The sequence below is a fragment of the Harpia harpyja genome, chromosome 12 (genome assembly GCF_026419915.1).
Source record: "Harpia harpyja isolate bHarHar1 chromosome 12, bHarHar1 primary haplotype, whole genome shotgun sequence".
Classification (NCBI taxonomy): domain Eukaryota; kingdom Metazoa; phylum Chordata; class Aves; order Accipitriformes; family Accipitridae; genus Harpia; species Harpia harpyja.
Genome location: NC_068951.1, coordinates 17,064,877 through 17,080,563, shown reverse-complemented (window position 1 = coordinate 17,080,563; position 15,687 = coordinate 17,064,877). Strand labels below are relative to the sequence as shown.

Sequence of the window (15,687 nt, the reverse complement as noted above, 5' to 3'; positions counted from 1 at the left end):
AATCACATAAGAAATTGTACCTCTGTGTAGAACTAGCCCCCACCCCATGTGTGGTGTGATGTTTCCCTCTCTGAAGAGATCAACCACAGGTACTGCCTGCTACTACTGTGGCTGGGAGCCACCTGTAGACAGAGGGGTACCATGTTCTTACTGCACTAACAGCTACATGTAAACGTTCATCTTATCAATATTTTAGTCATGTTTTAATAGTGGTAAGACAGAGGCCTAATTAGAGCTGCTGATGTCATGACTTCAGTGGCATCTTGCTACTCTTGCACAGCTTGGTGTATTTTGCAATCCTGTTGGTATATTAGATTCATTATACAAATAGAAGTCTTCACTTGCGAGCTGTGTGGCCTTGATTAGGGGAATTGTTTGTTTGAAGCCATTTTGTGTGCTGCCTTTCAAAGTGCTGTTTAATTCTTGCCTTGTGGCCTTGAACAAAGTTGTCTCGTTCACTGTATTCCTTGCAGTTGTCCAGGCTGAGGAGGAGCTATGAGAAGCTGCAGAAGAAACAACTAAGAGAAGCTAGAGGAGAAGCTAACAAGAGACAAGGGGACGACCAGTTTGAAATAAGCCGACTGACCAGGAAGCTGGAGGTATGTAGTGAAAAAGCAAGTGCCAACCAGAGTTTGTATGTTTTAACGTGACTTTCTGGGCTTCACTGGTGACTGAATAGTCAACTAGGAAGTGGGCTATGAATCCTGCTTTAAAAGTACTCTCCATCTACTCTCCAGGTATAGCTCTTCTCAACTGCTTGTATAATAAAGGCAGTTTCCTGCATTGGAGCATCTGAGTATGCAGGATAAAGTATGCTGCTGTTCTTATTCTTAGACTAAATAAAAAGAAGGTGGTGCTGGAAGAGTAATTAATTATGTGAATGGAATGAATTCCAGTGTGGTGAGGTTGTCATCTCACTTCTTTGAGGAAGAGGGAGCTACATGTCAAACTTCTTCTCAACCCTGTCTCATCTTTTAATCTTTGTGCTATGCTGAGCTCAACCGCACTCAATTTTCTTCTACTGTACCCTGAAGATGTGTCTAACAAACACATCTGACTGATGTAGTATCCAATTCCTGGACTAGAGATTAGCATTAAAATTCTGTAGTTCGTACTTGTCATCTTAGTCATTTCAATAGCAGCGTGTTTGGAAGCTAAAGCCAGTCTGAATTGTTAAGACTCTGACAGCAAATCCATGAAACGAGCCATGAATCTGTTAGCACTTAACATTTGTAAACAGCAATAATTGACACTGACGTTTTAACTCAGGCAGGAAAGAAATACAAGCAGCACATTATGTGAGGGGTTTTATACTGCTGAGTTGGTGCATCAAATGATTGGCTAATGGTTTCCCTGCTGTGGGGAAAGGTGCATGAGGATATGGTGGAGAGAGAAAGCAAACATGGATATGAACTAGAAGGGGGCCTTCTTGTCAGCTGCATGGATGTACTGCTCCAAGCCACCCCTGCTGTCCTTGCAGGAGTTTCGTCAAAAATCACTTGACTGGGAGAAGCAGCGCTTGCTTTACCAGCAGCAGGTGGCATCACTGGAAGCACAGAGGAAGGCTTTGGCTGAACAGTCTGAGCTCATTCAGGTACAATTAATATGTGCTGAAAGTTTCTCGTTTTGTTTGTGGTAACAGGTGGGAGAGAAGGGAGGGGAGAAGAGGGAGAGATTAATGAAATCTCTCAGGTTTGAATCCAGTTTAGGTTGCCATTGAAATGACTTCTAAAGTCCCAGTGGAATAAGGTTTACTTGTATGAGTGCTGTATGGGAAAAAAGATCTGGAGTCTGTCAACAGACGTTAGATAAACCTCATGCAGCTCTCCCTGCCACCCATCCAATTAGTAGAGAAGATAGTAGGATGAAGCTTTTCTTAGGAAGTAGAGACCACAGCATATGACATTTTACAATAGCTGTTACATCATGTCATCTAGTTCAAAGCTGTGTACCTGCCAGTAGCTAAATATATGTACCTTGTGGGTCCAGCCCAGAGGATGATGTTGGAAAATAGTCTTCCCCTATGACAGATACTTCTGCAAAGTACTGAAGTAACACCAGTTTTCAGTCCTGTCCCTGCCCCCCCCCCCCTTTTTTAAAAGTCTCTTAAAGGCAAGAAGTAGTGGGGCTGCTGTTCCTGAAAAGCTAATCATTCAGTGAGTTAGTGGTGCTGCAGCAGAGTAAGACGAATTGACCTAGAGCACAGCTGTGAAGTCACACTGACACAATCACAGCAGACTCTGATAAGAAGCTCTTGCTGGGGGCTTTACACTTAATGGGCTCCTGAGTTGCTCTTGAGTGGAAACTCCTGCAAGGAGGAAGTTTGTGATGACAGGATTGAAGCTGGCTCTGACAGGGGCTTTGTGAAAGGCTGACACTAGTAGATCTACAAATGCAGAGAGAGTCCTTGAGCAGAAGGTCTTGCTGCTCTGCTGTCTTTGTATCATTGATGGCTCAATTGTCTGAAAACAGATGTGTCTTTGGAGTGCAGGCTGGTATACTGGAGTGCAGAGGAACTCTTCTCACTGTGCAGCAGAAAAACACGAATTTGGGGAGATTTTTCCTAAGCAGTGTAGATGACTTAGGTGCAGAGGTACTGTGAACAGATTGCCTGAATCCAAAGCCCAGCATGAAAATGCTAAATTTTTGCCTTGGATGTTTCTATGCATTTTGTATGCTTGGTTGTTTTTCTGGCACAAGGTCAAGCTGAGATCTGTGACCATGGAGTACTTCCCCTTTCTCTTCTTTCAGCTGGCTTCCCCTCATATCTTTCAGTGCAGCTTAGGGAAGCCTGGCATTCTTACCCAGTGATGAGCACCTTCCTGTAACACCTGCAGCCTTTAAAGTCAACAGGTGAAACTTGGAATTCTGTGCTGTCCTGCATGTTCTGTGGCTGGAAATATGAGATAGCTTAAATGTTTTCTTAATGCAGAAATAAATATTCAGGTAGTCTGGTAGTCCGGTTTCTTGGGTGGAGAAAGGCTGTACTTTAAACTCTTGCCCCTCCGGATTATGTTTTCTGTCACGACTATTCAAATAATGAAAAGGCTATAATCAAAATTATACCACAGTCTTCCAAATGCACAGTTCCTGTAGTTTTCTTAGTTATGAGGCATTATGTATCAGGCAATAAATCAAGGCATGTGGTGATTCTGAAGCTGGTGGGAATTGCTACTCTTAGAAATTGGAAGTAAAAGACTACTCAAATATTTTTGTTTCAGCCTTTAAAAATTGTAAGGTACTATTCAAGAAGGGAATATATGAAGTGAATATTCTTTAGAATCTTATATGAGAGCTGGCTTGTTAAATTTCACCAGCTAGCTGCATGGAAAGAAATGCTATGAAATAAAGTATTGTGCCTATAAATAATAGAGCATGTATTGTTTGCTAGTCATAAGTTCCTTACAACTTTTTTTGTCAGCCATTAAGACAATGAAACATTCAAAGTGAGCATTCTCACAAGCTGTTAGAACCAGATATTTACTGCATAAAGTGAAACATAATTGACTGTTACACCCAGTTCGGTTTTTGATCTGTTTGGTGGTTATGGTTTTTTTTTCATTGTGCACTAAGAGCTGCTTTCTATCCTGGTGTGAAATTAATGATTGGGTAATCTCTAGCTTGTGTATGGTATTTACAAACCCTCTTACATGCTGCCATTTCTCCTGATCTAGCCTTAGGTTAATGAGCAAAAAATAGTTGTTTTGCAACAATAGCAGCTTTGTTGTTAGGCAGTTCATACTCGGACAACTTGAGTGATTTGAGATCCGCTTTTCCCAGATTCTCTTTGAATCCCTTTTGGAGTCAGAGGGCCCCCTCATTTTTATTTTTTTTTTAATTCTGTTTGCCTTCAGTTTTGCCCATCGTGTAACCCTGCAACAATACTTTCCCTAATTCCCTGAAAGGTAGTTTTGCTTACTTTGAGAATGTGGCTTGTTACACAAAGAAATCAGTAGTTGTTTTGAATGTAGTTTTGATATACAGTGTTTTCTATAATTTAGCTTTAATGCAAACCAATTACTCTTAGCAGACTCAGCTTGCCAATCGGAAGCAGATTCTGGAGTCGGTGGAGCTGGCCAGCCGATCAGAAATCCAACACTTAACCAGCAAGCTGGAGAGGGCCAATGATGCTATCTGTGCCAACGAGTTGGAGGTGGAGAGGCTTAACATGATTGTGGACGACCTGACACTAAACAATCGGATGATCCTGGAAGATCAGCAAAGAGTTCAGGAAGAATTAAGGCAATCCAAGAAAATGTTAGAGGTCAGTGGAGGAACTGTTAGGAAACTGAGTATAAAGCAGCGCTTGTGAGAGGTAGCAGGAAGGCTTTTCATCCCAGAGCTCTCATCTCTAGAAAGAGTGTTTGTAAAGTTCCTGATTGGCCTCTGTTGTGGTTTAACCCCAGCCCGCAACTAAACACCACGCAGCCGCTCACTCACTCCCCCCCACCCAGTGGGATGGGGGAGAAAATCGGGAAAAGAAGCAAAACCCGTGGGTTGAGATAAGAACGGTTTAATAGAACAGAAAAGAAGAAACTAATAATGATAATGATAACACTAATAAAATGACAACAGTAATAATGAAAGGATTGGAATGTAGAAATGATGCACAGTGCAATTGCTCACCACCTGCCGACCGACACCCAGCCAGTCCCCGAGCAGCGATTCCCCGCCCCCACTTCCCAGTTCCTATACTAGATGGGACGTCCCATGGTATGGAATACACCGTTGGCCAGTTTGGGTCAGGTGCCCTGGCTGTGTCCTGTGCCAACTTCTTGTGCCCCTCCAGCTTTCTCGCTGGCTGGGCATGAGAAGCTGAAAAATCCTTGACGTTAGTCTAAACACTACTGAGCAACAACTGAAAACATCAGTGTTATCAACATTCTTCGCATACTGAACTCAAAACATAGCACTGTACCAGCTACTAGGAAGACAGTTAACTCTATCCCAGCTGAAACCAGGACAGCCTCAAAGCTGGCTTTGTACCCATATGATGCTCTGCAGGATTTCCAAGGGTTCCTTAAAAGTCTGATCAACCTCTCATTGCATTATAGCAAACTGATTTGGTCCATCTTGCAACCGTCATTCCTTCTCCCTCCTGTGCAGGTGCTACAGGATGAGAAGATGGAACTCAGAGCCACCTTGCAGTCTCAGGAATATTTCATTGACAGCTCCAAGCTGCACCAGGAACAGTTACAGAAAGAGCTGGCCAGGGTGACTGAAACTCTTCACACAAAAGAACTCCTCAACAGGTAGCATCTGTGCCTCGCTGGTACTTATGCTCTTGAATCCAGTTCTATATTCCAGGTTCTCCCACTGAGGACAGTAAAAGCATTTTCGTACAGCTGGATCTGTACTGGTTGATATATAGAATGGTACACTGTAGTTTCCCACAAGTGCTGCACTTCCTTGCAGCATTTGACAAATTGCATTGCTTTTGAAATCAACTGATAACTCAATGAAGAGTGCGGAAGGGATCAGCATTCTACTCAGCTAGGTTTCTGGAGGCAGCGCAGGGCTTTTGAGTTTCTTTTTCCCCAGGCATTTTCAGTCTAGTGGTGGAGGCCTTTCAGGATTTGATAATGTGCTTATTGACATAGGTGAAAGTTCTTACCTATTTAATGATGTCAGATTAGGGTCTTCGTAAAGTAACTACATATGTGGCAAAATAATCTTGGCCTTCCCCGTCTGCACTGGCAACATGCAAAAGCTATAGGGTTTTGATGGCTGTGTCAAAAGGTTTTGATGTATGTTACCTAACAGCCACGCTGTTTCTTGCAAGCTGGATGTCTGCTAACCGCAGAGACTGTCTGGATCAAGGAGGCCAACATCACAATAGGATATAGTCTTTTTTAATCAGTCTGAACTCAAAACGGGGCTGTCATCCGGCTGGTATGTTTGCTTATTCACAATGCACACAGGTGTCACCTACTGTTGGGTTTTGTGTATTTTTCAGAGAATTCCAAGAAAATGGTGGTTATGTTCCCTGTATTAGTGAACTCAGACATGACATTTCTCTGCTGAGATTAAAATTCATGTTTCTGCTTAGGGCCTTGGAAGAACATTTGCAAGAGAAACAATTGTCTTCTCCAGGGCTGGAGCTGGAGCATATACTACTGCAGCTGGATGTTGCCCAGAAGAAGGAACAGCACTTACAGTCAGAGGTGACTCATCTTGAGAACAGGTAGCCGACTGCTTTCTTCCCCTCGATGTGCAATGAAACTTGGATAATAATATAATATCTAATATATTGTATTCATCAAGTTAACGAGTCCCACTGATTTTTGTAGGCTTATTTTAAATATCAAAGGACTAAAGAAATCAGATGCTATTCATTTTATGGTTTAATAGCGAGACTGTTTTGCTAATTGGTTGGCTACTTTTCACTGCACACTGTGGGTGTTTTCAGTGTTTTAGCTTGCTTGGGCTTAGCACCTTCATTTGTAATAGGTTAAGGAGTCTTTGTTAGTCAGCTGCTAAGAACCAGATCTAGACCTTCCTGTGAAATAAGAATTGTAAACAAGTCTTCCTCTCTGAGTTTGTGGTTTTCAGACCAATGTTTGCATGGGAAGTTTGTAGTCTTAGTATGGTAAAGAAACAAACAAGAAATGGTTATTATCTGTTAGATCAGCTTCCCAATCTCTTTTGAAATGATTTTGGTAAACAAAACCAAAGGATTGGTAAGGAACTTCTAGGTTAAGAGTCCGGTTTCTGTTATGACAGACATAGGAGACTGCTTGGAAGATCAGTTTCTCTGACCATGTCCTCCTCCTTGGGGTATTCTAATCTGTAGTTTTACATTTGGCACCCAGCCTGGTGTCTTCAAATGCAAGGTGTGTACAGCTGAGTGAAGAGCTGGATGAGAATATCAAAGAGCTGCAGTCAATGGAAGAACACCATACTGAGTCAAAGGCAGAGATTAAAAAGGTAATATCACTTTGTTCGTGGAGAGTGGGAAAGGTACTTGTAGAGTCAGCTGTTCCTGTGTGTGTCATGTGCCTCAGCAGTGCACAGTTAGCAAAGCTCCAAATGGGACCAAAGGCCAGGAGTGTTGTGGAGGCAGCGATATGCTGAAGGGTGAGGAGCAGATCTGACAAAGGAGGAGTTGAGAGGATAGGTTTGCAGGTTGCTGTACATAGCTATGCAGCTTACTTTGTGAGCATCTCTTAGGCCTACCTCTACGTGATGCAATACTTCTCTATAGTGTGGAGATACTTGAATTAGTCCTGGAGGGGCAAATATGCAAAGAAAATAAGGCCTGGAATGCTGTGTTTAAGCCTAATACAGGCTCCCAACAGGATGAAGAACAGGGAGGGAATGGGCTTTGCTGTAGTATGTCCTATCACACTCGAGACAGGGCTTCAAATGTGTTCTAGTCCATATGTGAATAAGGGAGTTTGTTTCAGCCTTGATACCTAGACGTGAACTCGGGCTGGAAGAGATGGAGCAGCTTATCTGCCACGAGGACCTCGCCCTAGTGCTCTGTGCACCTGAGGGAGGCAAGCCCTCCAAAAGGCTTGACTTCTAATAATGGTCTAGATCAGTTAGTGTGAGAGCTTTCACTGGAGCCTGGTTAGAGTAGAAACCTTATTGGACTTGAGTGAAAAATCTCACTTCTGTGAAAATCTTTCATCCTTTATTCTGAATGTACAGAGGTGCAGATCTTGCCAGAGATGCGTGCTTGGTTACACATTTAAACAGCCACACAATAAATGAATCTTCTACAGGCTGCTGGGGAGGAAAGAGAGATTTATTATGGTTGTTTCTATTTTATATACTTGGGAGGCATTGAGGTGACATGGAGATAAATCACCATATGTATAGTATTTACATGGCTAGGCAGAGATTCTGGTTCAATTTTCTAAAATGCTTGTAATTCTCAGAAAAATCCTGGAAGTTTGGGTGGTTAATATTTCTGGCTAATGGAATGGAATATTAGGGAAGAAATTATGCTATGTTGTTGTTCTATTATGTCACTGAATAAATATACAGTGTGCCTGCCAGAATACTGTATGCAGTGCAGGTCTGCCATCTCAAAAAGGATTGAATAGAACAAGATAAGGTATGGAAAAAGATGACCAAAAGGATGGAGTGTTTTTTTTACACAAGGAACAGCTGAATGGAATAGGTCTTACCATGCTGGAAAAGAGATAAATGAGATTGAACATACTAAAAATAAAATCATGCCTGTCATGTGGAAGGTAAATAGGGAATAATTATTCTCTCATAATGCAGGGACTAGTGGTCATCAAATGGAGTTATGAAAACAAAGAGGTATATTTTTACCCTGTGCATAGCTAGCTTGTGGAAGTTTGCCATGGGTAGCTTAAGTTGCTACAAGCTAATATTGATTCAAAAGACTGAGGGCAAATTCCTGGAAGAAAAGTCTGGCTAGAGCTATTTAAAGATGCCATCTCTGCCTCAGGAAGGCTGAGTGGCAAATTGCAAGGTTATATTATGAAAGTGTTACTGTGCTTGCCCAGTGATGGTAAACTTTTGGGTGTCTGTTGGCCACAAAGATAGAATGGTGAGCTAAAGAGACTGTGATTCGATCAATTATGGGTCTTCTCAAGTACTCTGCAGCATGTAACTTACGTCTTGGCCCAGTTGGCAGTTCATGGTGTGGAAAAGGATTGGGATGAGGTGGTTTTCAATCAAGAAGGACAAGCATGCACAGAGGGCTTATTACATAGAGCTTTTTGTTTTCCAGTACTTAGATTTCACGTTACCATGTGCAATACTTTTGCTTTTTTGCTGAAACATCTTTTAAAAGCTCATGGGTGGTGTGTGCGTATCTTCCTCCAGCTGAAAGAGCAGCTCATTCAAGCTGAACAAACTCACAGCAGTGAGATAGAAGGGATGAAAAGGGAAATCTCCAGGTTGACACAAGAGTTACACCAGCGGGACATCACAATTGCATCTGCAAGTGGCTCCACATCAGACCTAGAACAGCGGCTGAGAACAGAGATTGAAAGAGCAGAGAGGAAAGCGGTGGAGCACAGGGTAAAAAAGGCAGAAGACTCTTATGCTGTCTCTTTAAGGGATCTGAAGGCTTGGAATACCATCCTAGGTTTTAGCTATGTTGATAGTTTCCTTCTCTCTTCAGCATTTGAACAAAGACTTTGAGACCCTTCTGATTAAATCTTCTAATTTATGGTGTTCATTGAATCTGTTTTGCTGCTGCTTTTCAAACCAGTAACTGACAGTCCCACAGAATTCTTTGAGATCATTCATGCTAACTAGGCCTGGATGATGACATCTTTGAAAACTAAAGTAAATGACTGTGCATGGTTATTTGTATGGTCTTCTCTATAGGGTCCCTGCACAACTAACGGCCCCAAACTTGCTTTGTACTTGTGCTTGAATTCAGGGTGGAAAATGCTTGTAGGGTGTTGTGGGCACGTGTTGTGTTCTTTTTTCTGAGCTTGTTGTTTGCCTCTGTCTCCTCAGGTAATTCTGGTCCAGCTGGAAACCTTGAGGCTGGAAAACCGTCATCTCTCAGAAATGCTGGAAAAAACAGAGTGTGGTATGCTAGAGGTATACATTAGGGACCAGAGATGGGAAGCAGCTAGCATTGTTTGTCCCCTGCCTGGGAACAGTAATAGTCTTTGCCCAGGCCTCTCAAAGTGCTTGGTAGAGTTCAGTGAACTTAAAACCCAAGCAAAAGGGGCATTTTGTGAGGAAATAAGGTGCAGAAATACTGAGCATCTTGTTCAGTCAGAGAGTAGTGAGGAGAACTGCAGAAACAGAGCCGTCATCTCAGTTTCTTCTCCATGGGGTCTGGTCAGTGTTTTTTACTACATGTTGTTGCATTTCCATTTTATGCCAGTTTACCTCAAACCTCTGATTCTAAATCTGTGATGTCCCTTTGACCTGCCTCATTGCTGTAACTGCTCTGGTCCTTGCAATTTCTGGGGTGAGAGCATGTTCCTCTCCTGGTAAGGAGCCATTTGGCAGGGCTGTCCCTTGCACGCCACAGGCAGGTTGCAGCCTGGGAATATGGGCTGGATGGCTTGGGGCAACACACTGGGAAGGGGCACTGTAGTGGGCTCCTGCTGATGTGGCACTGTTGAGTCTAGGTGAGGCCACCTCATCCAGAGGAGAAGAGGGGAGCCTGCATGGACGAGGTGCAGTCTTGGCAGGAATAATACCTTGAAGGTGGTTCATTTTAGTGCCTGCGTGAAGGAAGGAATGGCTAGTTTGCAAATTCTGTCTCACATAAACCAGAGTGGGCCCTTCACAGGGGCAAGGACTAGATTCAGACAGCTGAAAACCTAACAGGAATATATCATCAGAGCTTTTATCATGTCAGATCTGTGGGAAGGGCATACTCAGCAGTTAATACTAGTTTGGGGTGATTGTCGAATGTGCCAAATTCTTGGGAAAGTGTTGAACAGAAGCTTGTGGCTGGTGAGATGGAGAAAAAACAAAGCTTTCTGGAGAGCTGATTTGAGACTGAAATGACCTAAGGCCCATTACTTTCTACTTGAAGTGCCTGGTGGGCTTTTGCCTGCCTGACTTACCAAAAACTTGATAGCAAAGTGCAAAGCAAGAAACCTTTTTGGGTTTTTTTGTTTGTTTTTTAGGAAAAAAAAAAAAAAGGCGCCACAGCCCCATGGCACAGGAGCTACGGATCTTGGCCAGGTTTTTTTGGAAAGTCCTTAGATACAGCAGTGATGAGAATGAATTAAGCATCTAAATTTAATAGAATTGGCAAAAAGAAAGTGGGAATGTCACAGGAGTAGAACAATGGAAATTATATCCACCTAGCCTAGTAAGGAGAAGATGGGGAGAAGCAAGTTGTTTAGAGTTTCAAAAAAAAAAAAAAAAAGGACTTTTACCAGTGCAAGTTTCTAAAGGGTATGGGTCATCACAGCTGGGGAGGCGTATGCACGGCCTTTCATACTTATTACTATAGGCCTTTGCTAAGTTGAGTGAAGGGTTCTAGAAGTGTTCTTGCAAGCAGCTTTGCTGGTGGATCACATGGAAGGTAGTTTCTCACTGAGAGTGGTTACTTCTCATCAACGGCTAAGCTACTGGGGTATGTATTTCTTCACACCTGTAGGAAGTATCTGGCAGAGCCTGCTACTCATACCTGGAGAGTTGCTCAGATAGACAGTTTATGGGGGTGCCATCTGAGTGTTCCCAGCTTTGGCTGAGAGGCTTGCATCTTAGCTGAGATAGATGAGGGAATCCTAGAATATAGAGCTGGAAGAGAACTCGAGGTCATGTAGTCCTCCTCATTATCCCGAGGCCAGAGGCAGAGACATCTGAACTAGTCTTGATCTGTATTTTCCTGTTTTCAAAAGCATCCAGTGGTGAGAGAGACTTCCTTTCCTAGGCAGATCGGCACAGCTTGTCTGGATGCAGACACAGTAAGGAATATATAATTGATTTGCTCTTATGAAAGCCTTGACAATTTTGCCAGTCAAAATGGAGATTAGAGGGTACACCTTAAGGAATAGCTTGCCAGCCTTTGCTCTGGATTTGACTATGATGTCTTGCAAATCAGAAGTTTTGACTTCAGCCCTTCTCTGTCCATTAGGGAAAAGATGTCACCCTAAGAGCACTCAGTGAAGACTATGCTGTTGAACTAAATAAATTAAAATCTGAGAACCAGCAATTGCGGAAGGATCTAGCAGAGACCAGAGCAAAACTGGAGCTCACTCGGCAGGTCTGCCAGGATGAACCCGAGGGCACTGCTCAGCAGATGCAAGATGAAGAGCCTGAGGCCAGGGATGTGCAGTACAGGTGAGTGTTACTTGACCCCAAGGATGTTGCTTCCTTATTATGAAGGAGAACAGAAGGCGTGGAGATGTGTGGGTTTTTAATGATGTGCTTTATGTATAATATCTATCTCCAGCACATAGTAGTATGGGAGAACACAAGGACTGTTTTGGAATCTGCCTTCATGCTTTAAGTAGTGCAATAGCTTTTAGTCCCAGCTGGTTTGCGTTCTGCAAAGCCAGCTAGTATTTGGCTGTCTTTTGACTGCCTTTGCCTTTTTCTTTGATTGAGAAGCAGTATGTGCTTTTTTTGGTGAAGGGATTAGATTTGGCCCAGGTGGCTGTGCTCCTTTCTTTTGCAGTACTAGGATGTGCAGACTGTAGTTTTTGGTATCTACAATAGCAGAAGAGTGAGAGAATTCCCTAGAGACTGGGATGTGCATCTGGAAGTCCTATGGGAATAAGAGCTGGTTTGGATTGCCAGGGCTATTAGTAACTTGTATGTTATTTGTTATCTCTGCGAAAGTTTTTGCTAAAGTTCAGCTGCTAAGAGGCAAACTGTCAAACAGTTATGTGTCCAAACCTGCCTTCCAGGACAACTTGGGAAGCACAGCACAAACATGATGAACAAGCAGAGAGAATATATCACAAGCCTGATGGGACTGTTCAGCATCATCAAGGGGCGCCCCAGAGATGGGGGGCTGCTGAAATAGGAACTGTGACCCCTGAGACGGGTGAGCTACCCACCCAGACCACCAAGAAGAACTGCATGGAGTCACTTGCTTTGGGTGCCTTGCTGGGAATGGATTCTTTGCTCCATGTGCTGGATGGAAACAAAGATTTTGCAGATGAAGCATCTAAGCAGTCCATCTCAAATCATCAGAGAGAATCTGTGCCTTTGGTAAGCAGTATAGAAGCTGGTTGCTGTTCAACAGCTGAAGATACAGCTGGGTTCTCATCTGGCAAAAGCCAGATTTTTGAACATATGATCTGGCTGCATGGTGTGTATGATTCTGTAGGTTTATATCAAACATTAAACAGGGAGGAAAAAAACACTGCTGGATGCTTAATACTTGGACAATGGGAGCCATGTGGTTGTTCTTCAGAACTCTCTGGGGAAGGGCTTTGTGTTTGATATAATTGCTAAGCTAATTTCAGAAGCTCATGGGTCTCTCCACACTGGTGCTGTACATCATTGTGTACCATGACCTGCTTATGTCAGTTCAGAATTCTGCTTCAGCTTTTGGCTTGGGTTGGTGGTGGAGGCTCAAAGTGGATGTAGAGTGCTGAGTATTTCAATGTACATTTTCTGGGTGAATCTGAAAGCTGGTGCTGCACATCTATGTTCACTGTAATGCACAGGGTGAGTTTGACCCCTCTGAATGGGACTGCACACTGAACTTAAAGCCACTTATGCTAGCTGATGGGAAAACCTGAAATCAGTGCTTCACTGCACAAGGGGAGGCTATTATTTTTCCTAGTCGCTGATCATACCTGTTTAGTAGGGGGCAGTGTTGGCATCTTCTCTGTACTTTCACCTCAGCTCAGTTGCTGGAGGACTTGCCCAAGATACAGGAAACTTAGACTCAATCACTTCTTCCTTTGGTGTTTAAGACCATATATCCTAGTACTGACTGTAATGACCAGGGTGTAGACTGACTTGAGCAGGGAGGGGAATGGAAGAGGGACACTGAGAGCAGTTGTCATACCCTGGGCCAGACAGGGCTGTAGTAGTTCAGAGAGGGGAGAACCTTGAGTACTGGTCCTTGCTGCAGATGTGTTGCTTCTTTTCTCTTCTGGTTGTGTGTTGTTAGAAGTGACAACAGCTATTTTTATTTTGTGGGGAGCCCAGAGAAGAGTCTCTAAGGCTGACACACAGATAAATGGAGGCTTGTCAAGTTTGTAGATCTTGACAAGGTTTACTACCAAGAATAGATCTTGATTGTTTCAAGACTAAAGTAGCTTGTGGGCATGTCCAGAAAACAAATGTTTGGAGCTTAGGGAACCGTAATATTCTAAATGGAAACTCTTCAGATTGCAGGATTGGAACTGAAGTGCAAACAGTTCCACTTCAGGGCCTGAGAAGCTCTAGGGCTTGATGTTTAGTAGAAAAGAATGTGCTGCTTTTTGTTCTGAAAGGTAGAAATAAGGTTTCTAAGGAAATGCAAGTATTTTTCCTGGTGTTGACTGGGACTCCCTGCTCATGGTTAGGCTCTAGTGTCTTTAAATCAGTTCCTTTAACATTAAGAGAGGAATATTCTCATCAGTAGGCAACAGTGGGGTGGGAGAGATTTGCTTGTTATCTGCAGCCTTTTTTCTGCTTCCCTTTGTTCCTGCCTGTTGATAAAAGAGCAGAAAACCATGAGACTCCAGGATTTGGAAATAACCAGTTACATTCTCTTGCCAAGAGATTGAGGCAAGTTTTTTGTAATGGAAAGCTGTCCCTTAGTAATTTTTTAATTCACCTGCCAGCCCCTGTGCAGGAAGCTTCTCTTCATCAACTTGTAAATTAAGCCTAGTTTACGATGTTATTTTTGTAAGTTAAGAACTTGTGGGTAAGTGATGTGAGTAGCAGGAATAGTTCTTGACTGTAAAGGAAAGAATCTGGGGTATTTTATTAACCATTGCTAGCTGATCTGAAGTGGTGTTCAGTGAGCTGTGATGGGAGTTTGGTGTGTACTTCCCCTGTAGGATTGTACCAGGAACCCATTACTTCAGGGAAGAAGAGGAGGTATATAAAAAAGCAGAGATATCTTCAGTGCCAGTCCAGTCTTGGCAGTTCTTTCTCTTCCCTGGAACCCATATTCTGAGATGATACTGCTCACTGACATTTTTATGAAGACAAGGAGCAGGATGTAGACCTTAAGTGTGAGGCTGCACTAACACACCCAGGACAAAGCCCTTGGTATTTTGTAGTGGCCTTTTCTGGAGTTATGCTATGATTGCACATGCCATGTCATTCCCTCTCATTATTTGAAGTGGAGGGGCTGGTAATTGAAGTGAAACTGCAGTTCCCCTAAGTAAACAGTCAATTCCTATTGATACCTCTGGGGTCAGGGTTCCACCTGTGAAGTGCAACGGTTATGTAGTCACATGTAGAGCTTATTTCTGTTCAGCTGTAGCCCCCCAGTGCCTTAAAGAGGGGAGCTACTGGAATGGAAAAGTTATGTGTGCTGAGGTACTGATTTTACTCCCTGCAGTTTTGGCAGAGGCTTGGGAGGCTTTCACTGTTCGTTGGAGACTGTTGGGAGGGTCATTTACCTATGATACAAGCATGAGACTTGAGTGCTTAGTCTGCCCAATAAGATAGAAATGACACAAGAGCCCTTTAGAAGCATATTTAGTTGCGTGGTTTGAGGATCAGTAGTGTTTCTGGCTGAAGCTTGCAATGAAAGAATACCCAATATCCCTTTGTTTCCCTTTAGTGCCCGCTGCCTACAGCTTCAGTTGGATCGATAGCTGCAAGATACCTGGAAGAAGAAGAACTGAGATCCCAGCACATCCTGGAGTGCCTAAATGCTCACATTGAGGAACTGAAAAAAGAGAGTGAAAAGATAGTGAGACAATTTGGACACCAGGAGTAATGTTTCTTACTGAATTTGAATGCCGGTTTATTCACGGGGTTCCAAACTGTGACAGGGGAGGAGCCTATAAACCAATTGCCATTGGAGCTTGAGTGAGAGGCTGTTTCTCCCACTTTGAGCTGAATCAGCAGGATGGAAATTGAGGAAAGGAAACTCCTCCCTAACATGTTTGATCTGATGGAGGGTGTTACACCACAAACAATTTAGTCAGTTTGCTGTAGGTCAGAAAGCTGCATCAGAGGTATGTGTTTGTGCACTCGCTCACAAAGAAATTATGGTGTTTCTTAGAAGCGAACCATTTGCTAGTTTTAATGTAAAGTTTTTAAAGTATATTTTATACATGTAAAAGCATTGAAATAAAACAGAATGGAAAAACA

At 43.0% G+C, this 15,687-nt stretch overlaps 1 protein-coding gene across 8 annotated transcripts in view; it reads left to right on the top strand.

The window, feature by feature from the left end:
- Positions 1 to 15,687, top strand: part of CEP63 (centrosomal protein 63) — a 24,415-nt gene extending 8,728 nt beyond the window's left edge. For 5 of the 8 annotated variants that reach the window (XM_052804735.1, XM_052804738.1, XM_052804736.1 and 2 more), the window contains 11 exons: positions 474 to 599; positions 1,481 to 1,594; positions 4,028 to 4,264; positions 5,107 to 5,252; positions 6,050 to 6,184; positions 6,813 to 6,927; positions 8,806 to 9,003; positions 9,451 to 9,537; positions 11,546 to 11,751; positions 12,321 to 12,627; positions 15,152 to 15,687. In XM_052804735.1, the coding sequence (XP_052660695.1) occupies positions 474 to 599; positions 1,481 to 1,594; positions 4,028 to 4,264; positions 5,107 to 5,252; positions 6,050 to 6,184; positions 6,813 to 6,927; positions 8,806 to 9,003; positions 9,451 to 9,537; positions 11,546 to 11,751; positions 12,321 to 12,627; positions 15,152 to 15,310 (1,830 nt within the window). In that variant the 3' untranslated portion in view covers positions 15,311 to 15,687. The remainder of the gene's footprint in view (positions 1 to 473; positions 600 to 1,480; positions 1,595 to 4,027; positions 4,265 to 5,106; positions 5,253 to 6,049; positions 6,185 to 6,812; positions 6,928 to 8,805; positions 9,004 to 9,450; positions 9,538 to 11,545; positions 11,752 to 12,320; positions 12,628 to 15,151) is intronic. The other 3 variants (XM_052804739.1, XM_052804740.1, XM_052804741.1) reach the window with 3 other exon arrangements.